Source organism: Nomascus leucogenys, chromosome 11 (assembly GCF_006542625.1).
Source record: "Nomascus leucogenys isolate Asia chromosome 11, Asia_NLE_v1, whole genome shotgun sequence".
Lineage (NCBI taxonomy): Eukaryota > Metazoa > Chordata > Mammalia > Primates > Hylobatidae > Nomascus > Nomascus leucogenys.
The window spans coordinates 95415592-95440598 of NC_044391.1; the positions used below are offsets into that span (position 1 = coordinate 95415592).

Genomic DNA, 25007 nt, shown 5'->3' on the forward strand with positions numbered 1-25007 from the left:
CACGTGTCCTCTTATCTCATCTCGGATAAGCCCCACCCAGGTTGTCCTATTTTCCTCTCTTCAAAGCTAATGCCGCCCACACTGCATCTTAGAGTTACTTTCCCTCAAGATTGGCCGCTGAGAGGGATTTTTCCTAAGTTCTCACTTCATTGCTGCCATCTAAGAAAGATACATAGACCTCTTTCATTTGGAAAGTTTGTTAGTCTTCATGTGTTAATAGAAAATTGTAACATTAATACTGTCCTTCATTCAGCAAACATGTATATAATGACTATCTGGGGACAATTACAGTGGGTAGAGCTTCTAGTCCAGAAAAAAATAAATGTGAATAACTTATAAATAGTACATTACAAAGCACACACACACATAGGTTACAATGGGAACACTTAAGAGAGATAAATATTGAACAGTTAGAAAATTGCAAAATTTGTATGGTTTTTATTGTTCCTGAAGCTACATAGTATAATTCTGAAGTATATAGTTCCCGAGGACCTTTCTTATATGATAGACGTTGTCGTTTCTTCAATGTCATGCTTTGAAGTGCACTATGTCTTTAAATCACAGGACATGTTCCCGCACAATCAAAGCAATTAGAAATGAAGACTGTGATTTCTTTTGACGCAAAAGCCCTTTTAGAAGAGATATTTCTTCTGTTTTCACTTCTTTGTGAAAGCAGTTATTCAAACTGCACAGGAACTTCGTGAACTTCGAATACCAGGTTGGTTGTCCAGATACACATAGACAGGAAGTACATAATAGCCTAAATCAGGGAGTGCTGGATAAACTTTTCTTAGGATGCAGACCCAGAAAACACTAACAGCCTTAAACTGTGGTGAAGAATATGTGGTTGGTGATAGGGGCTGGAGCTGGGGGTTACTTTCTCCCTAGTATCTTGGGGCATTCTTGAAATGGGAATGGTATTCATGATTCAGAGATAAGTAAATCAGGGCCCTTTTTTCTAACCATTACAACCTAAATTGGGAAGAAATCTGGTTAAAATAAATACTTCAGTCTTATTTGGGGGAAGGAGTCACAAGATGTTAAAATTGAGTGTAACATAGAAGGAACAATCTCATCTCTTTACCTTGGAGATGGTAAAAGTTTGGAATTTGGAAACTGAAAACCAAAGAAATAGCTATAGGTGTTTTCTTTCCAGGCATCTATTTACAGTCATCTTCTTCTTTCCCACTGTACTTCCCCGTGTCCAGCTGTCGGTGATCAGAAGCCATGACCAGCAACACAGTGTGTTATTTCTGAGACAAGTCATTAAAGAGCAAATTGTCTTAGAACAAATTGATAAGTAGATTCACCAAAACATAAAATTTTGGAAATACCACCAAGTTGTTTGATGTTAAGATATTAACCTCATTTCAGAGCCAGGTTTTTTCTTCTCCAAAGGATACACATAAAAAGGAAATTATTTTTACTTTATCCTTCATTGCTTTCTAAGAGGAATTTAGACAGTAACCTTCAAGGGAACACAATAGCAAGGAAGCTAGCTATATATGGTGAATAATTAAATGCTGTGTGTGTGTGCTTTACCCTCACACAGAACACAGGTTGTCCAATTTGGAGAATTTTGTTATTATTATAGTAAAAAAATTTAACATTAAATTCATCATTACTATTTTTACATATACTGTTCAGTAACTGTATTAATATATTAAGTATATTCACATTCTTTAGCAACAGATCTCTATAACTTTTTCATACAACACTGAAACTCTATACTCATTGAATACTAATTCCCCCTTCCCCTTTCTCCACAGCTCTTGGTAACCACCTTTCTAATTTGTTCCTATGATTGTGACTACTTTAGATATTTCATATGAGTAGAATCCTACAGTATTTGCTTTTTTTGTGATTGGCTTATTTCACATAGCACGTTGTCTTCAGAGGCTCATCCATGTTGTAGCATGTAACAAGATTTGCTTCTTTTTTAAAGCTACACAATATTCCATCATATGTATATTTTCTTTATACATTCATCTGTCAATGAACACTTGGGTTGCTTCCTCTTGGCTATTATAAATAGTAGTTAGATGAACATGGATTTGCAAATTTCTCGTTGGGATCCTACTTTGAATTCTTTTGTATATATACCCAGAAGAACGATGCTGAATCATATACTAATCCTATGTTTAATTTTTTGAGGAATCTCCAAACTATTTTTGATAAGGGCTACATGTTTTACATTCCCACCAAAACAAGGGTTGCAAATCTTCTACATCCTTGCCAACACTAAGTATTTCCTATTTTTTGATAGTAGTTATCCTGTGGGTATGAGGGGATATCACAGTGTGGGTTTGATTTGCATTTTTTAATGATTAGTGATGTTGAATATCTTTTCATGTGTTTATTGTCCATTTGTATATCTCTTTGAAGAAATGTCTATTTGAGGTCTTTGCCCATTTTTTAATTAGGTTATTTGGGGTTTTTTTGTTGCTGTTGTAAAAATTTCTGGATATTAATGCTTTATCAAATATAAAATTAATTTGCAATTGTTTTCTCGCATTCCGTTGGTTTCCTTTTTTTTATGCGCAGATGTTTTGAAGTTTGGTGTAGTCTTATTTGTTTATTTTTTATTTTGTTTCCTGTGCTTTTGGTTTAATATCCAAGAAATCATTGCCAAATCTAATTTCCTGAAATTCTTAATCTATATTTTATTTTAGGAGTTTAATAGTTTTGGGTTTTTTCATTTTGAGTTAATTTTTATATGGTGTATGCTAAGAGTCCAACTTCATTGTTCTGCATCTGGATATCCAGTTTTCCCAGCATCATTTGTTGAAGAAACTGTTCTTTTGCCATTGTATAGTCTTGGCACCTTTGTCAAGAATCATTTGGCCATATATGCCTAATTGTGGGGATTTAAATACATTATATTTTAAACAATTTTGACTCAAACAGAAATAAAGAGAAACTAATCATATTCTAGCATGAGGATTTTATTTCTGTATAGTCGTGTCACCCCATTAGAAGAGAATATTTTTCATAGGTGAGTAGTGACAGATAGAAGGGATACTTGCTTGCTGAAAGTTTGGAGGTTAATTGACTAATTAGAATGATTGCAAGGGTCGAAGAAGAAAAGAGGAGGACCTGGAATAATTCCGTGACATGAAGTTTAAAGCAGGAGACAGAGGCAGAATGCAGAGGAAGACATGACTGAACTTGGCAACTGAAAAGATAAGGAGAGTTAGCACATAGGATTTCGAGTTGGATTTTTACCTGGAAGAATTCAAGGTTTTATTTCCACAGTTTTAAATCCTTTTATGTTTAAGATGCAAAGTCCTTAACGAGCTATTTTTCTGATCCCTATTCCCAAGTCCCTAGAAGGACGTCTCACTATCATTCAGAGTCTCATGTCTGCAAGGCTGGCTCTTTAATACTCAGTATGGTCTCTATTTAGCAATGTGATTCAAAGAACAAACCACAGTCATCTGTATCCAGGCAACAGCATTGATAAACACTGCAAATTTCTTTTCTACCTTATAGCTTGAGCTACATAATGTGGACTAAAAAGAATATTGTATTCTATTCAGTGTTTCTAGAAATTAACAACTATAAACATAGGCACTCAAATATGCTCCTACCTTAAAAAAGAAGGAAGCACAGCTATGGTACAGAATCACTATCATCTTAAATTTCTGACATTCTAGATGTCATCTCAAATGTAAACACTCTGTATTTTTTTTAACATTCTACAGATATTTGTACATGGTTGTTTGTATTGTAAGAGACCTAAGTATAAATTGAGTCAACCAATAAACCGCAGGGCTACTGCCTGACAATTTAAATTAGCTCCTTTCACACTCCTTAGGGTCTGCCTATCAGAGAGTTATCTGAGTTCCATATACAACAGTAACCCAAGCCAATACCTTGATCACAGTAATTATCTGTTTTTATTTATTTTCCCCTTGTCTAATTTTATTTCAGGCCTGGTTATTTTTCCATTCCAACAGCCTATGCACCCATGTTCAATTACCTGGTTTCTCTCTAGCACTTGAAACTAACTCTAGTTGCCAGATCAGGTAAACAGAAACTTCAAGCTAAGCCTGCTCAGTAGATGTAATCAACTAGTAGTTTCATGTAGGAACCACAGATGGAAATGTTTTTTGATAGACTGAGTTTTTAAGTGGGAAGACTGGTATTAAATAAATTCTATTTGGACAAATAGGTGAATGACAATTGTAATAAGATATATGAATCAGTCAAATAATTTTTAGCATAATTGCAATTATGAATTTTGAGAGTTAGCCTTAAGTCTAAAATTACTAATTGTTAAAGTTTTACATTCCTGAGTCAAGTAAACTAAGTAGTTGAGTTTTTGGGGGAAAATTTTGTGCATTTTTCTGAAAAGGAAAAGAGTTTGTTTTATAGTCATTATTGTCCTATTTTACAAAAATAATGATGTGTCAATGTGTTACGATAATAATTAGTCACACATCCCAGGAACTTAAAATGAGTGTCAAGAAAAGCGAGATAAAGTAGTGACTATCTGTTAAGAATGATTTAAGTGACATTAAAGGAAAAGCCTTCTCCAAAGTAATCATGAAGTGCGAGGACTCTGTAAAATTGAGTTCCCCAATGACTGGGCTATAGTTGAGCACTTCAATGTAAAGTTTCAGCTAGGGTGATCTGAAATGGTTGTGCTGTTAAGGACATAACAGCTAAGTCAATTTAAAAACGACTTTAAATGACTACTTCACTAGATAGCAAGGTATAGAATGCTGTCAATGTACATCACTTGGGTAATTAGCAAACTGTATCTCTTTTGAGACAGCAATTTATTTAACTTTCCTCATTTTGTGCCTTTAACTTACCCACAGGATGTTGTTTGAATATACCATCAGTAATCAAAAAGTGTATGCCAGTATATATCTGAAAACATGTTATTTGCTTGGTCAGTTGGCCTTAATAAAGACAGCTGCTATCAGTTTTTCCTAATATAAAACCCAACGTGGTCCTCTAAATTCACTCTAATGGTCAGTTAGTTTTAGATGATAATATGGATAGATAGATAGATAGATAGATAGATAGATAGATAGATAGATAGATAAACATACACATGAAATACACTAGAATCAGGAGTAAGAGAAATTCAGTACTGAAGGGCAAAAATGGAGCTTGACTGAGTAATCTTGGACATTTTGAGGCTACAGCACAATAACTTCTACCCAATGATATACTCTGTTTTCTATGCTGTGGTTTAATAATGACATTTTTGAACTGAATTTATTTTCTTTAAAACTCTTTCTTGAATATATTACAAGACTACTTTAGACTATATATAAAGTAGAAGTTAGTTACTCTTCAGAGGAACTTTTTTTTTTTTTTACAGCACTGTTATATAAACACAAAGCTATTTGACTAAAGGGTGCATCTATAACTGAAATTACAGTGGGGATACAATTTAGTTAATGTAGAAATAATTATCTGATTACCATGGTTCTGTACATGCTACACATTGAATGATGATTATTTTATGAGTAAGTTAATTCTGTATGGATGTAAAGATTCATTTGAATGTAACTGGAGTAATTTGAATGTAACTGCGATTACTTTTGCACCAACCTCATAACAAGAGTATTATGTTCTTGTTCTTTCATTCACTCTCTCTCTCTCTCTCACACACACACACACACACATCGTTTTTCCTTCAAGAGTTTTTCTATCTAATGTACAGTAATCCTTCCATAATATTGTTTTCAGAGTTCATGCCAATAGTCTGTCTTTGTAGACCGAAACATTTGTAAGAGAATCTTTCAGAAATTTAAACTAATGACTCTGTCTTATACCAAAGTTCATATGATAGCAAATTGAGTTAAAAGAATTCCTGCTATGCTTCTGTTTTGTATTTTATTATCCTCTAATTTATATGAATATTGAGTATTTGCAAATACTTCTAAGACACCATAAAAATTTCCTCAAATTATTATGCAAATTCAATAAGAGAATGGGTATGACCAGAAAAATTTGTTTATTTGAACTGTAATTTTTACAACTTTCATCTTAAGGAAAGTTAACATTTTCAGGATTCCACAGAGACACACACACAATGAGTTACAGTGGCAGTTTTATTTCTTAGAATTTTTGATCTTGTAGGAAAAGAATAACTAAGCACTTTCATTTCTTCAAATTTTTCAAAATTATTCAGGAGAATTTGTCTTCATCTATTCCTTTCTACAGTGATCCTAGAGAATTTCTTATCCATATATTCAGTTTGGTTATGGATTTATTTGCTAACCTGATAGGTAGCGTTATCATGGTTTTGTTTTCATAAATGCAATCAATGTCCTAGCTTATTTTATAAAAAGATATATTTCAAATTGAATAAAATATTTTTTATCACAATCATTGACCCATTATGTTGAATTTCCATAAGTCTCCAGTAAGAGAGAATGAATTTTTAAAAATTAGTTCTATAAACTTGTTGAGATTGGAAATTATATCCCTGAATATAATCAACTTATATCTAATAGGACTGTAAATATTTTCTACATAATATAAAATAGTCCATAAGATGGAGTATTTTATGAAACACTTTGTAAATTTTCATTTATACTAAATGCAAAAATATATTAGAGAATAGATGTTTGTTTTACAAGTTATAATAAACAAACACTATAAAAGCTATCAGGTCAGCTAAATGAGTGAATATGTTTAAGATATTGCTAAGTAATATGTTTGACTCTCCCTTCTACAACTTTCATGTGTAAAACAGTTACTCAGATCTTAATGCCACAATATTTTTTCTATGCATCTTCTTTTTTTCAATTGCCTTTGCCATTCTGTCAGTTCAGATCCTTAAACTCTCTCCCCTACCTCCGTTTTCTCTCCCCCTCATTTTCAGATTCACCTCATTTTCCTACTCATTTTCAGATTTACTACAAAGCAGAGCTTTGAGCATTCCAGAAATATATGTCTGAACTTTTCAAAAACCTTCAGTTCTTCTATACCATTTCCTAATTGAGTAGCTCCCCTCAGTTTGGCGTTTAAAGTAGTCCTAAATGTGGCCTCAAGTCATCTCTGGCACAGTAATTCTTTCTTAATCATTGATCATCATTGATAAAAATGTACATATTCATATATATGCAGAGTTCTAAATAATTTTACGGAGTTTACAAAATCTTTCTCTACAAGTCTTAGAGAAATACCCGCCTGCTCTACACATTTCCATCCTGCCACTTTGCCACACATACCCAACATTCCAACCACGTTCGACGACAAGCAACTTAAGGACAGACATGGTGTTCGAGGACAAGCAACTTAAGGACAGACATGGTGTTTTCTGCAAAATGCACATTCACATTAGCCCTATGATGCTATCCAAATGTCTCCACCGAGTAGCTTGGCCCCTGAAACGTCTTTCCTGAGGTTTTCAGAATGTTTGCATTCCCTTTAACTGTCCCTGTTATCTGTTACCTGGATAAGTTGGGAGGCATTTGGGGAAGATAAATGTCATTTTTCAGATTTCAGCCACTACTATTCTTGCTAAAGTAAATTCTTTCGTTATGGTGGAAAATAATTTTTACTAATGAACTTGGACTGTCCTTACCTTGATTAATACAGGTTTCATTTGTGTTTAAATTTGATGTCTATTTGATTCACGTCAACTCAAAACGTGTTTTCTAAATTTATATTTTTCAGGTTTCTTGAGTACAGGCGATCAGGCTGCAAAGGGGAACTACGGACTCCTTGATCTCATACAAGCTTTAAGATGGACTAGTGAAAACATTGGATTCTTTGGTGGTGACCCCTTAAGAATCACTGTTTTTGGATCTGGTGCTGGGGGTTCATGTGTCAATCTGCTGACTTTATCCCATTATTCTGAAGGTAACCGTTGGAGCAATTCAACCAAAGGTATTATGCAGGTTGCAAATTTTGACAATTTTGGTGTCTGCATGCCACCACCATCAGTAGTATGTGATGCTCTGTATATTTCTCTGTTCAAACTGAGTGTTAGGTTGAACTCAATATCTGTTTAAAGCTTTGTTTCTTCAGCTTTTCTGTGCATGTTTAAATTTTTGTCAAACTCTTTTCTTTGTCTCCTGTGGAGCTTGGTAAGGATGCCCTTTCAAGCACACTTCAGAATAGTTAGCATTACAGTTACTCTTCTTTCCTTTAAAAAATCAGACAAAGACGTTCTACAGTTCTGTCATCTTTGTTTATTCAGTGATCAAAATCAAAGATGAGACTTTTTACATGCAGGGATTGTATATAATCTAATCTATTTTCAAGACAATAGACATTTTAAACTCTTTATTTGTATGAAGCTAACGAAGCGGTCATAAGCTAGTTTGTCTGAAAACATGTGATTTCACTTGTTGTCTGAGTACAGAATGGATTGTTGATTATTTCGCATGCATGATCCAAAATTGTCAAAGCGTCAAGGTCACTGGTAGAGCTTTTGATTGAAGAAAAGTACATTTGATTCAGTGTTTTTTCTATTTTTAACTCCAAAAGCATTATTTTTCCCCCTAAACTTGGCGAGGCAGCACGGAGTATTGAGGCTGCTGAAATCCATGAAATATTTTTCTCGTTTCCATTTTCTGGCTTTGACATATTTTTTCCAAAGTGCCTGTCCAAGGCTTACCATGTTGTTCTTTACGAACTCCATCTCCATTTTACCATGCATAGAATCACCCATTCCAACCGCATTATTAATTTGAAATTTCACAAGAACAGAAGAGTATTGTTGGAGAAATTTGCAAAGCAAATACTTTTTCTGCATTATTTATGTATAATAGAGAGGAAGACAGAGAATATATAAAAATGTATACCATCTTTTAATTTCTGATCTTTTATTGTCATTTTATATCCAAGAAGAAAGTATATACTGTCAAGTATAATTCATGAAGTATCTTAATTTGTAAGGTTGAGTTTTGTGATAGGAGCACCAGACATATGGTATTTGCTTTTGGTATCAAAAACACATGAATGTTGAATTTCAAAAGAACAGCCAGTCATTAAATGAATCTATATATTTGGAGAATCATATATAGACTCAATTTATTAATATAGTTTACATAACACTTCATTTATATTAGTAAAATTCTGATTCAAGATGACAAAATAACACAGATGAACATTTCCAAGAGAGATTTCATCTGTAAAGAAATGGCTTCTTTTGAAATAATAAACTTTTAGTGTTTCTTTAAACAGATTAGATTGTTCTAATCTCAGTATTTTTACTAATGCCACTATGTAGCTAGAGCAACACTAAGCCACCTCTATAGGTTTCTCAGGGTCACTTGATCAAAAATTGACGTGAAAGCCACCTTTAGCTAGTATCAAACCAGCATTGGTTTAAGAGATGAGTCAGTTAGCTCATCAGCTAACACTGCCAGTCATCAACTGATGGCGTGGTAAACAGTGGGAAATGGTTATGCAAACAACAGTTGAAAATACAACATTTTATTATACACTTCAGGGCAATCTGTCTATCCCTGGAAAAAGACATGAACTTAGGTTTCACCTAAACCTATCTCCAGACTAAGCTGCCTGATTTTACCAGGAGATGCTGAAAAAAAAACTCTCTTGAAATCATCAAGCTGATTGTGCCTCCAATGGAGATGTAAACTTTAAAGTCAATAAACCCCACACAGGGCTGCACCAATGCTCAGGCCTGGATATACCATGAGTCAACCCCATCTTGCATCCACATAAAAGGCACTTTCACTAATGATAAAACATATGTTTTTTCTCTTATTTTAGGAATCTAGGTGGCATATTTTAGGATATATTGGACATGATGTGCCTTTCCTTCTAAATCTTTTTTGGTATATTTAGTTAATGTTGAGTCCCTGAAATGGGAAAGAATATTATAGTTACACAATTTTTATTTATTAAAATATTTTCCTGAGCAAATGTTGATAAACAGCTACATAATTTTTTAAATTATCTGTATTTGTATCATTTGCTCTAGCATACTTTGTTCTATAAACTAAAAAATACTTATAAAAATGTATATTAATACTGTTAGATTTTTTAAATATCTTTAGAATTATATAGGAACATGTTACAGACATGTCGAATATATAGGCATATTAGGTTAAGAAAAATCTAAAACTTTCCTTCTAATGCAGACAGTGCTTCAACACCTTTGTGAAAAGAGTTTTTATCTCATTAACACATATAAATAAGTAAGCATGTTTTTAAATAACTGAAGCACAAAGCTGTATTTGGAAATTGATAATAAATTTAAATATGTAAAAGAAAATAGATACACTAGAAAATAGATAAACTGGCTGGGTGTGGTGGCTCACGCCTGTAATCCCAGCACTTTGGGAGGCCGAGGTGGGCGGATCACGAGGTCAGGAGATTGAGACCATCCTGGCTAACACGGTGAAGCCCTGTCTCTACTAAAAATACAAAAAAATTAGCCGGGCATGGTGGCGGGCGCCTGTAGTCCCAGCTACTTGGGAGGCTGAGGCAGGAGAATGGCGTGAACCCAGGAGGCGGAGCTTGCAGTGAGCTGAGATCGTGCCACTGCACTCCAGCCTGGGAGACAGCAAGACTCCATCTCAAAAAAACAAACAAACAAAAAAATAGATAAACTATATTTTTAAAACAGGAATTTTATCAGAAAAATATCTTAATGAGAAATAAAGTGCGTTTGTAAATTTGAATGACATGCAGCACTTAACTGCATATGGAACCATCGTTTACAATTCAATTCTTACATGCAATTAAACAAAAAGCAGCGGACCATGTGCTTTTCATCTTTTATGATAAACACAGTAGTGTACATTCAACAGTGGCAAAAGTTAAATCACCCCACACTAAATCTTTCTGCTGATGGTTTTTTCTTTAACCTAGTGAAAACACTTCAAATGTTATGTCTTCTTCTGAAAGATGAATATTCAGCATACTATGTCTGACATGAAGATCTGGGAAGAGTATGTCTAAAGTGATATTCTGTTTTGTGTGAATTCAGCGCCAACTCCAGGGTATAAACAAACAGCCAGCCCCAGTCATTGTATGAGCCTTCAAGAATTCTTTTTCAAATAACATCTGGTTAAAACAAATATAGAGAACCATTTTGAAGGAAGATAGACACAGCCAAACTGGAGGAAATATTCCAAACAGACAATGTAGAGTCTGTTGGAGAGTTAAATAGGAGAAGATTGGCCCCATCTGGTTAATGTTGATGGTTGATAATATAAGTATTTACACACTCATTGAAGAACGTGTTTGGGACTTTTTACCACTACATCTTCTCCTTTTCTTCTTGCCTACTACCTCTTTGAGGCTTCTTGATCCCTAAAGCAGATGCCACTCAAAGCACAAGACTTAGATCCACCTCTCTAATCCATTATACCCTGCGGTTGGCTTTGTGTACTTCCTTTAAGCAAAAATATCTCTATCTCCCTGTTTCTTGAGCTGTATCTGGGTTTTTATATACATGTCTAAAATATCAGATGTTATTGTTTTACCACAACATTACTCAAAGATCATCTAAAATTCTTTGTTGGTTTTCCCATAGGACTTTTTCAACGAGCAATAGCTCAAAGTGGAACAGCCCTTTCCAGCTGGGCTGTTAGCTTTCAACCTGCAAAATATGCTAGAATGTTGGCCACGAAAGTTGGTTGCAATGTTTCAGATACAGTAGAGTTAGTGGAATGCCTACAGAAGAAGCCTTACAAAGAACTTGTTGACCAAGATATTCAACCAGCTCGATACCACATAGCCTTTGGACCTGTGATTGATGGTGATGTAATACCAGATGACCCTCAGATATTGATGGAGCAAGGAGAGTTTCTCAACTATGATATAATGTTAGGAGTGAACCAAGGGGAAGGGTTAAAATTTGTTGAAAATATAGTAGATAGCGATGATGGTATATCAGCTAGTGATTTTGACTTTGCTGTTTCAAATTTTGTTGATAATTTATATGGATATCCTGAAGGCAAAGATGTTTTGAGAGAAACCATTAAGTTCATGTATACTGACTGGGCTGACCGTCATAACCCTGAAACCAGAAGAAAGACATTATTGGCTTTGTTTACGGACCATCAGTGGGTGGCACCAGCTGTAGCCACAGCGGATCTTCACTCAAACTTTGGTTCACCTACGTACTTCTATGCCTTTTACCATCATTGCCAAACAGATCAGGTTCCAGCTTGGGCTGATGCAGCCCACGGAGATGAGGTTCCCTATGTACTGGGAATCCCCATGATTGGCCCTACAGAGTTATTTCCTTGCAATTTCTCCAAAAATGATGTGATGCTGAGTGCAGTTGTAATGACATACTGGACAAATTTTGCTAAAACTGGGTACGTACCTAAGGAATGAAGTTTGTTTTTAATAAAAATGTTATTTTAACCATTTTAAAATAATAGATATTTATGCCCAGATAATGTCATATTGCATTAATACCTGCAATATATGACATTCCTTTATTCAAAATTAATTCTATATTATGGTGTTTTTTAAAAGTCATTGCTTTATTATTTCTGGTGTTTTAGATGCTTGTTAAGAAAGTACATATCTCAATTGCATTACTTAATTACATCTGCTTTTGGTTTTTGAATTATACAAGACTTATTATTGTTCAGCAGTAATAAATATTATTTTATAGTGCTTTGTAATTCACAATGCTCTTTAATCCTTCCAACTACCTTTCTGAATCTGGCAGATCAGATACTATTAATCCCGCTTTACAAAAAGGAGACCTGAGGCTCTGTGAGTGTCACAGAGATGTTCACATGTCTGGTTTATAGCAGAGCCTAGTCTCAAACCTTCATCTGCTAATTTAAAATCAAAAATCCTTTCCACTATTCCATGTCATCTCTGCTAGCTTGCCTATGAGACAACTCATATGTATGTGAGTATTTAAATAATTCTTTAAAATCTTTGGGTAGATAGCAGCCCATCTCAGGACAGGCAGAGAGAACAAGAATGTGAGACTTACTTGCCTTACATTTTCACCCATCTAACAATCTGCCTACTAGGAGATTTATATTTCTAAATTGACCCAAGTTAGTGTTAAAACACAATCTAAAGCATTGCTGAGTCATCTCTTTAATTATTAGATGTTAAAGTAGTGTGATTTTAAGTAAAACATAAAATAGCTTTATTCTCATAATTTATCTTTTCCTTCTTAGTGACCCAAATCAACCAGTCCCTCAAGACACAAAATTCATTCATACCAAACCCAACCGTTTTGAAGAAGTAGCATGGACCAGATATTCCCAGAAAGACCAACTTTATCTCCATATTGGATTAAAACCAAGAGTTAAAGAACATTACAGAGCCAATAAGGTGAACCTCTGGTTGGAGTTGGTACCTCATCTGCATAATCTCAATGACATTTCTCAGTATACCTCTACAACAACTAAAGTGCCATCAACTGACATCACTTTCAGACCTACGAGAAAAAATTCCGTACCTGTCACGTCAGCCTTTCCCACTGCCAAGCAGGATGATCCCAAACAACAACCAAGTCCATTTTCGGTGGATCAAAGGGACTACTCAACAGAGCTGAGTGTCACTATTGCAGTTGGAGCATCACTGCTGTTTCTGAACATCTTGGCCTTTGCAGCCCTGTACTACAAAAAGGATAAGAGGAGACATGATGTTCACAGGAGATGCAGCCCTCAGCGCACTACTACCAATGATCTAACCCATGCACAAGAAGAGGAAATCATGTCCCTCCAAATGAAGCACACTGATTTGGATCATGAATGTGAGTCCATCCATCCACATGAGGTGGTTCTTCGGACCGCCTGTCCCCCAGATTACACACTAGCTATGAGGAGGTCACCTGATGATGTTCCCTTAATGACACCCAACACCATTACAATGATTCCCAACACTATACCAGGGATTCAGCCCTTACACACATTCAATACATTTACTGGAGGACAGAACAATACTCTGCCCCATCCCCATCCCCACCCCCATTCACATTCAACAACCAGGGTATAGCCAGATAAGAGAAACAAACTATTTTTTTTTTGATGGATTGCAGTAAATGATTACTGAAGATTCCTTGGCTTTCAACCTACAAGACTTACTATTTAAATAAGGAGGAATATTATGTGAATATACATATCAAGAACTTTGGGGGTTTTGAAAAAAATGAATTGTATATATACAAATCAACTTTAAAAACAAATTTCAATTGCTTGAAGCAATTGTTCTGAATGATACTTTTTCATTCACATTCAAGAATTAATTTTTTGAAGATTTAAGTTACATAATGGAATTAGGCATGTGGAACACCAAACAGGAAAGAACTATGTCTGAAATACAAAAAATAAAAATAAACAACTATGAATATGCACAAGGGACACACCAATGGAATGTCAGATAATTTTCACCAGTTTTTATTTGGAGCCGTTTTATTGTGTAGACCATATTTACATATTTGGATAAGTACACAAAGCGTCAATGCTGTTAATGGCCTTAGCAAAGGCTCATGCTGAAATTTGCCAGTAAAACAAAGAAGTTTAAAGACTGGCAGGTACAACATTATCACATAAGTGCTGTCAGTATAAAGTTGTGGGGATAAAGGAAACTGGATATTTTTAGCACGATGTGCATGATAATTTATATGCTTGGTGGCTGTGCTGCTGATTAAGCCGTAATTAAAATTCTCCTCATCCCATTGGAGTTTTTAATAGAAGCTTCCTCCATCAATTGGCAGAACCTACAGAAGATTTTAAGGGGCAAAAGTAATTACAATAAAATAATTCACAGTAGTTTCAATATAGAAGGAATTAGCTATTAAAGGTATTTGAAGAAACTATAGGTATAGTAGTGAATACTCGCTGATATGAATCCCAGAAAAAAATTTCCTGTTTTTAATGTTCTTTTCATTCCCATCTAGATAATTTATAGAAATATAACCCTCATTGGACATATGGTACAGGATCTATAAGTTGCTGTGTTTTTTTGTTACTCTGTATTTTGTTCCTTTTGGTAAGGTGAAGTGTGTCCAAAGAGTTACTTGCAACAGTCTTTCATGATATGAGGATGCCCCAGTATTACCACTCTGATTATAGTTCTGAGTTCATTGATTTACTCATGCTGCATGACAAAATGTTTACTAATAACAATTCATTATCAAGTTATGTCCCTCTTTACATCACTTATCTTTCTCACTGAGTTTCATTCACTGGAATTTACTCACGCAATCTCAGTAGAGTACAACGTAGATACAGAACCTAGGAGAGTCAACACCTGGAGGATTTTAGTCTTACACATGTGTGATTTTTAAGCGAATATTCTCAGACCACAGGAAACTCTTCATCCCCCTGTTGTTTACCAGTAACAGTATATCACAGACCTTTCCAAATGTTTGTATATGTAATCAGATGTACATTTATATTGAAAAAAAATGAGATGGACTTAAAGAGCACATCCTGATAAATACTCTCTCTTACCTGTACTATATTTCTATTAGACTAAAGTTATGTGATTTTTTTTTTACATTTTTTCAGATGACTAGCAATTTTGATAGTTTATAAGATAATGCAAAGAACTTTCTCTGACAAACTAACTGCAGTAACAGAAACCTTTCTTTTCAGTTACTCTTTTTCAAGAATGAAAGATTATTATACAAAAAAATTGTATACTACTTGATGGAACCAACTTTGTACATCTTGGCCATGTCACTGGTCATTGTGTGAAATAAAGATAATCTGGATAATGACTATTAGTCCAATGCTAAGAAACATGATCTTTGCTCATTAAAGAGCTAAAATGTTTATTGCTGTTTTGTCTTTCTTTTTTCTAAAAAAAAAAAAAAGAAAAAAAGGAAAAGAAAAACAAAGAAACATGACTGTCTCAAAGAGTAATTTTTCTAGATTAGACCAGTCAGGTTTTTGAAGACATATGGGTAACTTCCACAGAAAACACAAATATGTATTTAAAGACAAGTCTCATCTAAGATGAAACTCATAAAACTTTAATGTTATGAATTTAAAAGCTCCAGAAATTCATGAAAAAAAAGTAAGATTAGCTTTGTGTTGTTAAATATCTCTTAGGTACAGATGTTATAGAAATGAAGTACCAATTGTTTTCGGTTAGAAAAACAAGTTCCAATTCTGGTCATCAAGGAAAAGGTCTATTGAAAAGAAATTTGCAATATTTCATGGAATACAAATAACTAGGTTCATAAAATGGGGGTGATTAAACTACCATAAAGTAATGAATAGAAAGTTGCCATGCCAAGAGAATGTAAAAGTGCTGAGCAAGATATTAAACTGACACTAAAAGATAGATGATGAAAATCTATTTCAAGGAATTTAAAAGATAGATGAAAATCTATTTCAAGGAATTTATGTGATTATAATCCCCCCCTCCCAATTATTATCTATCAATCAATGAACTGTAGGTATTCCTCCATAATTAAAAAAAAGTCTCTGTTTGTTAGAAGCAAAAGTCTTCAAAATCCAGAGTGATCTACATATAGCTTTTGACTGAGGTGGTTATGCTTTTAAACTGTGAACTGCCAGTGTACACAAATACAAAGAATTGTTTAGCATCTGAAGTATTGTTCAGTTGGAACACTGTATTTTACTGTATTAATTAAAACACAAGAACAGAATAGGAATGACAACAAAATAAGATACGAATTAATACTTTCATATGCATTGCTTCATTTGGCAAAACCATTCTATTAAATATTATGTTTTAACGATGGCCATATTTATATCTACCTACCAATCTATTGCTCTGCATTTATCAATCTACCTATATATAGCATTACTGTAACCCTCTTTATATTAATTTAGGAAAATGATTGAGGAAAACAAAGCATAGCCCTATTATTTTCTCTAAATTAGGGTAGAATAACTTTATGGAAGATAAAGCGGCCTAGGTTTAATTGCTGTTCACCAGTCACATGATAAAGTCATTGTGAATGAGTGTTAGTTGCTAGTTTTATAATTGCAGTCTCTAGTTTTCTGAATGAAAAAGGATGTCCCACATTATACAGAACATCAATAACTGTTTTTAAAGCTGAAACATAATTTTCATACGCAAGAAAAATAAATACTGTTACTCAATTTTAGCAAATACGTTTAAAATGTATTTATTTAGATGATAATTTTCTTTCTTTGAAAAACAATGTTAAGTAAAAAAATTAAAATAATATTTTTGGCATTATTTGTTAATTCAGATTTTCCTGCCTCCGATTAAAAATTAGGCAAAGCTGCTTATAATTTATACAAACATTACACTAAAATGAACTTTATTTCATTGTTTTGCTGTTATATAAAATTTTTGCCAAATGTTTACCAACAGATTAATGTTTTAGAGTATGGGGATAGAAAAATAAAAGTGACAGATTTTATAGTTTTAAATCTCTACTGAACATGTTGACTATGAACAAAATCTAATTGGTTACCACAGACATATAACAAAGTTTATTACTAACTTTATGCAAATTAGAAAATAATTTGCTAAAGCATTAAAAATGTCCAATTTGTAGACATCTTGCAACTCAAAGCAGAAAATCTGAGTATATATTATTTTATTCCTCATTTCAAATATAAAATTTGACCAAAATGATGCTTTATTTCAGACCTCCTGATGTGTACATGAAAACAGCAACAACATTTTTAAAATAATTATCAAGTATATATAATGCTAAAGAGGAAATCAGATGGCACTAATTTTCTTACAGAAGTGAAGTGCTGAAACTAAATTGTTAGATCTATAGCAACAGTTACTTCACCTCTTGGCACACTCATCCTGACACAGGTATTAATATCAAAAAATGATACAAAGAATATGAGAAATGTGTTCCAGCTTTAAAGACACTACTACATAGAAATTACTGGGATTCTTTTCTTTGGCGAGTTTCACTGAAATAGTTTCACAGGATGAAATGATGAATTCTTAAGGAGCTGTCAAATATGGCAGTCTTTTGATGTTAGTAATTTTGTTTTCTTCTGTGTTATTGGTTCAAAGTACTGGCCTTTTCCTTCATTTCCAGTAATTAGTTGTTATAGATTATCACTTTTTAATGCGAGTGGAAATCAGATAATTTGGTTATACTTGTGAAAACACGCTTCCAAATAAACTCAATTAATGGGCACTTCCCTGCTGAGATTTTGTTATCATTCATTTAATTATCTTGTCAAGCTTTACTGTTACGACAAATGTTTTAGCTTTCTGGTCAATAAACTAAGGGAATTTCTCCAGTAGCCTTATACCTCTCCTGCACTTGATCTAATAGCAACATAAACTTCAAATTTCCATCAGAAATCTCTAAAGAAATTTCCTACTGATGTGAAACATTTGGTGGCCAACTTGATTCTTTTTCATAAGCATTCTGATTTGATTTTATTCTGGCACTTTGCTGTATTTGAATGCAGGCCAGAAATCAATTCCATCGGATAAGGGTTGTGGAGAACACATACTGGAATAACCATGTGCAGGGCTTAAGTGCCTTTTCCTCCTGAGATTTTATTTATAAAACTTAGCTTTTTTAATTTTCAGATTCAGATAATTCAATTTAAAGAGTACAATAGGATGACTATATTATAAATTACCAATAAGAAAAATTTATTTGGACATTTTTACATTTAATTTGATTTTTTAAATAATATCAGATGGATCTAAATGGCTTCTGGGAAAGATTGAGGTAAATTTTTGAAAGTGACAATTATATAGGCATCTGGCTTGATGGTACTTAAGAATAAAATTTTAAATCTCTAGCAAACTTTAAAAATTGTCCAAATAGTTTAATTTAAAAGAAGTCTCAAGCTATTAGAGAAAATCATATACTAGATAGGTGTATATTTTTTTCTAGTCAGCTATTACATACACCACATAATATATATACCCTATATACTATATGGTTTATATAACATTTATGATGGCCCTTTCAGACCTATATACTTACAAATGACATTGTATAACTACCTACATATGTATTAATGTGACAGAATTTTGTCCTCTATGGAAAGTCAAACCAAATTGCTAGCAGTTTTGAGTTGAAATGAATGATAACAATTAAAGCTTTTAAGAGATTGGTAAAGGTACCATAACAAGAACTCAGCAGATAAATTTAAAAGAGAGGGATCATTTTTGAATGCCACTTTCAGAGTTGACATCTAAACTAGATGGTGTGTTTAAAAGGATTTTAGTGGTTTTGATTCATCTTTCTCTGCATTCATATCATTTAGCAAATTAATGGGATATATGTCATGGTTTTTGTAAAAAAGACCATTGGGTTGTCATGATTCAGTTTGTGTTTGGACATCTATGGCTTTCATTAAAAACGTGTTTATTATCATGAATAAATATTACCATGTTTTCCAAGTTGTATTGACTATTTTTAAACTCAGAAATAATTTCTTCTCTATTTGTCTCACACAAAAAGGTTACTAAGATACGTTTTCTTACAAAGTCTTTGTATTGCTTCCACACTGCTGACAGTTCTGACTTGATAGAAACAATGATATTTTATGATCTTCTCACCTCTTGGTGAATGCAGGGCAAGAATTTAGAGAATAGATTTGGGGAGCTGGACACAACTTTTCAGAAAAGAGAGAGGAAAGTGGGAGAAGGAGAAAGAAAAGAATGGAAAAAAGGAGGAAGTAAGAGAGAAAAAAAGGAAGAAAAACTTCTCAATTTTAAATTAATGACTTTTTGCATCCAAATAGTGTTTTAAATAGAGATGTGTGACAGTTTTTTAAAAAGAAGAGCAAAGGAATTTAAATAAATCCCTTTAAATCACAAATCCATTATTCTTAGAGAACAAAATTAATAATATCTAGGAAGATATCTTAAATTTAATTCTTGATCCAAGTCTTGATCGAATCGTATCACTGGAAATAAATCAAAATAAAATCTATACTGAAATATTTGTGGTTTTGTACTATCTAATCAATAATGATATTGGTAGGAAGACTATGTGAAGTAAGATCATCTCTCATCTGTATATAGCCCAAGATAAGAATACAGCAAAGAAGACATCATAGAATTACCTATACATAGCCTAAAGATAAACGTTTCCAATGGCTAAATAAAAGAATTAGCATTGCTTTACAAGTCTCTGTGGCTACATATGGCCATAGGCACCTAATAAATTAAACAGTTAAAAAACATATTCTAACAATTTCACTTTGCATAAAAAGGTTTTGATGTTTTGTAAAATTTGGTGTTGTTTGATATGATTACTTTTTCACGAGTTTTGTATTTTCTTATGGTTTGCAGGATGTTATTTCTGAGTTCAAAAAAAGTTTCAAATATACTCTGTGAATGTTCATGTGAAAGCAGTATTTTCTAATGGAATGCTATAATTTGAAGTACTGTCTCAATTTTGGAGAGTTGATTGATTATCTAGTTAAAACATTTCTATCTCCCCTGAAAATACTCAAGTTTGCTCTCAGAGCTGCCTTCCTCTGCACTACAGGGGATCTTCTTACCAGTTACTGTGGCTCCTATTTCCATGGCCTATCCTATTACTAGTTATAACCTCTTCTCCATGGGGGTAAAGTTGTGCTGAAAGTCTTAAAAGGTGATCTAACTAACTGGTGCCTTGGGAATTGGCTTCCTCTGTTCCTCAGGCAGGTCAGAAGCTAGTGAACATCAATCAAGCAATGAAAGAAATTAGTCATTTCTTCTTTCAACAAATGGTGTCTACCATGTGTTAGGCAACATAATGGGTGTTGAACACGTGGCCAATTCTATGACTTACTAACATACAACTATTGTCAAGTTTGGAATAGGTCCAAACACATGGACTGATTTAGACCACTTTCTATGCTATACTCTGCAGCAAATCATTGTACAACTCCTTGTTTTGTCTATTTTACATGTCTCAAAATAGTAAATACAAATCAATATTTCTTGAGTTCAAAAAAATATTAGTTGAATTCTATTGAGCCAGTTCACCAGTTAAGGTATGTAGCCGACATCTTTCCAAATAATAAATACAGCCCTATCTGAAGTCATGCTATAGTATGCCAATTCACATTTCATGGAATATGAAATTTCCAGCATAAATCTCATCTGATCCAGCCCCATAAGTGGTTCCTTAATCCTTTGCCACAACCTCAACATGTAATTGTGAAGCCTATCATTGAACACTGCCATGGGTCTGAATTCTAAAACAGCTGGCTGCATTTGGGACTATTTGGGATATCTTCTTTATATTGATTTATTGCTCTTTTTTTCTTTTTATAGTCATACCATCTTCATCGCCTGAATTGATCTCAAATATTTAAAGATAGCTTTCATATCTTCCATGAATTATTTGCTCCTCAAAGCAAAAAAATCCCACTTGCAATACAAAATAGTTCAGTCTTTTCATAATTCTAATCACTGTTCTCCAAATTTGCTCCTAAGCCTAAGTTTCTTAGAAAGTTTAATGTCTAGGATTGACCATAATAAACACTTATGTATAGTTCATCTCTGCCTAACAGAGCTCCACTATCAACTTCCTCATTACACAAATTATATTTATTTTAATATAACTTGCAATACTATTACATTCTTTGTTGGCCATAGCATACTAGTAATTCAGATTGAGATGTACTTTCTACTAAAACTTTAAAAATTCTAAATGCGCTATTGTTAAGCAAATTCTGTCTTTCTACTGCCCTTAATCATTTGAGTTTTATTGTATGTTCAGGATATTAAACACTATTAAATTCTACCTCATTAGGTACAGCACTACAGCCTATGGAGACCTATCTATCCACCTCAGAGTAATGAAATCAACAAAGATGATAAACTCCTACCTTCATCCAAGTCACTAACAAAATCTATCATGCAGAATCAGGTTGAGGATAAATCTCCGGAATAATAGTAATAGAGATAGTGTGTAAAGTACTGACAAAAGCAAAAGGTGACAATTACTAAGCCCTTTTATGTTCCAGGTTCTGTATCACACCCCACAACAAACTCCTACATACCACCCTCAAAATATCTACTAATCCTTGTTGATGTGCTTATTCACTAATTCATTGTTTAAAAGATTATTACTAAGCATCTATTATGTATGAGTTACTGAGCTACTTGTTAATGATAGAAAAGTGAATAAAATGTGGTCCCTGTTCTCACATTACTAGCAGCCAACTGAGTACTCTTCCTCTTTTCTACACACACAGCACAAAAGACACAATCAGATATATTTGCAGGATATATTTTTTTCCCATGTAAAATATTTGCCTGACATCATAGTCATCCTTAGTAAGAAAACTGGGATAATTACTCTAAACTTTCTATTTGGGAATTTCTGGGTTTCTGGTGCGTTGTATTAAACGTTAGAAGATATAGAAAAATAATTCTCACACCAATCACCTGTCATAATTGAGATGTGGATTTAGGCCAGTCGAGTGTTGTCTTAAAGTGGGATTCCTTGTATGAAAAAGTAATACATACATAAGATAAACAAAATATTTTAAAGTGAAAAGTAAACATCTCTCTTACTATAGATTCTAATCCCTTAGTCTTTTTCCCCAGAGACATTGACTATCACCAATTTGTATATAAATCTCTATAAATATGTCATTCATGTGTAAATATGTAAAAGTGTATTGTCTGTGTATGTATGTGGGGGCATTATATATATATATATTCTTTTTTAAAATTTACCTGGAAATGTTCCATGTGAGGACACTGTATGTCAGCTCTAAGGAGAAAATAGAAGAAAATAAAAATAAGTTTCAAGTTTCTCCTTAAATTGAAGGCTATTCCAATGAAAATTTCAACACTGTTTGTTTGTTTACAGACTTTAGGTGAGTAAGGGTCAGGAATAGCCAAGATTATTTTGAATCAAAAGAATGAGCAGCAAAGACTTTGTCTACCGTATTTCATGAGTTACTATAAAGCTATTGTAATCAAAAAAGTGTTATATCAATTCAGAGACAGACCAGTGTAGGAGAACATTGAACCCATAAACAGACCTATGAAGAAAGGGGAACATGGCATATAAATGGAAATACAAATCAAGAGAAAAGAGAGATCCTCAGCTAACAATGGCTATCCCTTCCCATAGGGAAAATATCCCTATGTCATACTAGACACAAAAATCAATCCCAGACAAATTAAAAATATAAACATAAAAGCACATTTTAAATGTTTCAGAATGCATAGGAAAACATTATCATGTCCTTGAAGTACGGAAGAATTTATTAACAAGACATAAAACAGTATAAAAAATAAAGAAAATGAATAACAAGTTAAAATTAAAATGTTAATACATCAGATAACCAGTTTTTTTAATGACTATAAGCACATATTGAAAGTAAGTATTTGCAACACATATAAGCAATGAAAGATTAATTAATATGAGTGGATAGAAAATTCCTGTAGTTTAAATAAGGAAAGGACAAATTCACAAGGAAAACAGAGCTGATTAAATACTGGGAATAAAAGACATGTCTGTTTTTTCTCTGTTGCTAATTCTTACAAAAATGTAAGAAAAGGACTGAAAAATATATAAACTTATTAGAACAAAAAGAATAGAAAAAGAGATAACAGGTAAGAAGTTCTCACAAGTTTTTGAGAGATAGAAATTAGATAAACTAAAAAACCTTAAGAACATAATACAACCTATGAAATAGCAACATAAATCAGAATTAGAAAAGTTAAGAGATGCTTTAATAGAACTCAAGAAAGAAGTATAAATAAAATAAAAAATAATTTTTAAAATTAAGACTAAATTAAAAGAAATGCAGACCAAAGAATGCTTTAAGAGACACACAAAAATGTTCAAAAAGAAATGGGAATAAATAGTAAAAAGTAGAAAAAATCTAAAAAGTTTCAAAAAGGAAGGAATAGGGGATGTGAGCTGAGGGGGAGAGGAAGAGAGAAATAAGAAAAAAAATCAAGCATAAGTGATAAGAAGATAGAAAAAGAAGACTCTATATGCATGTATATGGAATCTTCAAAAAAGAAAACCAAAACAAGGAGACACAACAAATACAATGAAAGCTGTAATTCAGGAAATCTTTTACAATACAACAGAAAAAGAGTTGATGTCATTTTCAAAAGGCACACTGAATATCTGAAAAAACTGATCAAAAATGACCAACATCAAAACATATGTTAATAAGTTTAATGACTATCAAAGAAATAATACAAGCATTCACATCTAGCTAAAATCACCAAATCTCTTTAAATGAAGAAGTAAAAATTAAAGTAATATACGAAAGATAAGAAGTTAGAATGTAAGCAAGTTATTTTTATATTCAGCCATAAGCTAACTTTCCTACAAGTATGAAGGGCATGGACAAACTGTTATTGGCATTCAAGAACTCAGGGAATATTGTTACCATGAACGCCTCCTGAGAAGTTTACCAGAAAAAGACCTCTAGACAAACAGAAAGGTGACATGGATGTAAGGACTGATAATGGGCACTAAATACCAGAGAGCTAACACTAAATGAGGGCTATATGGTGGAGTACAGTGTAAACTGGTTACATGCTCTGACAATGAAGATACAGTACAGCTGTAAGAAATATGAAGATAATAGAAAAATCATAGGTAAAAATTTTCATTACTTTCAATAATCACATTTACAGTGGCAGCAGTGCTGTTGCTACTCTGAAACTGCTTTCTGTGTAACACAGAATACAGCAAAGAGGGATATTGTGATATGCTAATTCTATCATCTCCACTGTCTTTGAGAACCAGCACTCTTAATGTGGAAGAAAGGATATTCTGAATCAGAGTAGAAGAGGTTAAGTAAAAACCCACTTTATTGTTCCAATTTTAAAGTGTAACTATCAGAATGAACACTTTTAAAAAATGTTATGTCAACTATGATCAAGCTAGTAGCAATGAGCATCCTTGAGGACCAGATTGTGGTCTTAAAAGAACATTTCCTGCTGTAATAAATTCACCACGCACACAAAGACACATAGAAATAGAGGTCTGGGGAACAAACTGTAGAAGGTGAACCTGGAACATCTTGTCAAAGACTTCTAGGAATATATCTGAAGGACATAGGAACCAATACAAAGATGATCTCACTATCTAAAGACAAAACAGTTTAAGCATCAATAAGGATAATTTCAATTAATTGAAAACAAATCCA

At 33.3% G+C, this 25007-nt stretch overlaps 1 protein-coding gene across 8 annotated transcripts in view; it reads left to right on the forward strand.

The window, feature by feature from the left end:
* The window catches only part of NLGN1 (neuroligin 1), a 906211-nt gene extending 886933 nt beyond the window's left edge, over positions 1 to 19278 (forward strand). For 7 of the 8 annotated variants that reach the window (XM_030822834.1, XM_030822833.1, XM_030822835.1 and 4 more), the window contains 3 exons: positions 7648 to 7860; positions 11486 to 12275; positions 13107 to 19278. In XM_030822834.1, the coding sequence (XP_030678694.1) occupies positions 7648 to 7860; positions 11486 to 12275; positions 13107 to 13929 (1826 nt within the window). In that variant the 3' untranslated portion in view covers positions 13930 to 19278. The remainder of the gene's footprint in view (positions 1 to 7647; positions 7861 to 11485; positions 12276 to 13106) is intronic. The other variant, XM_030822836.1, reaches the window with a different exon arrangement.
* The last annotated feature ends 5729 nt before the right edge of the window (positions 19279 to 25007 follow it).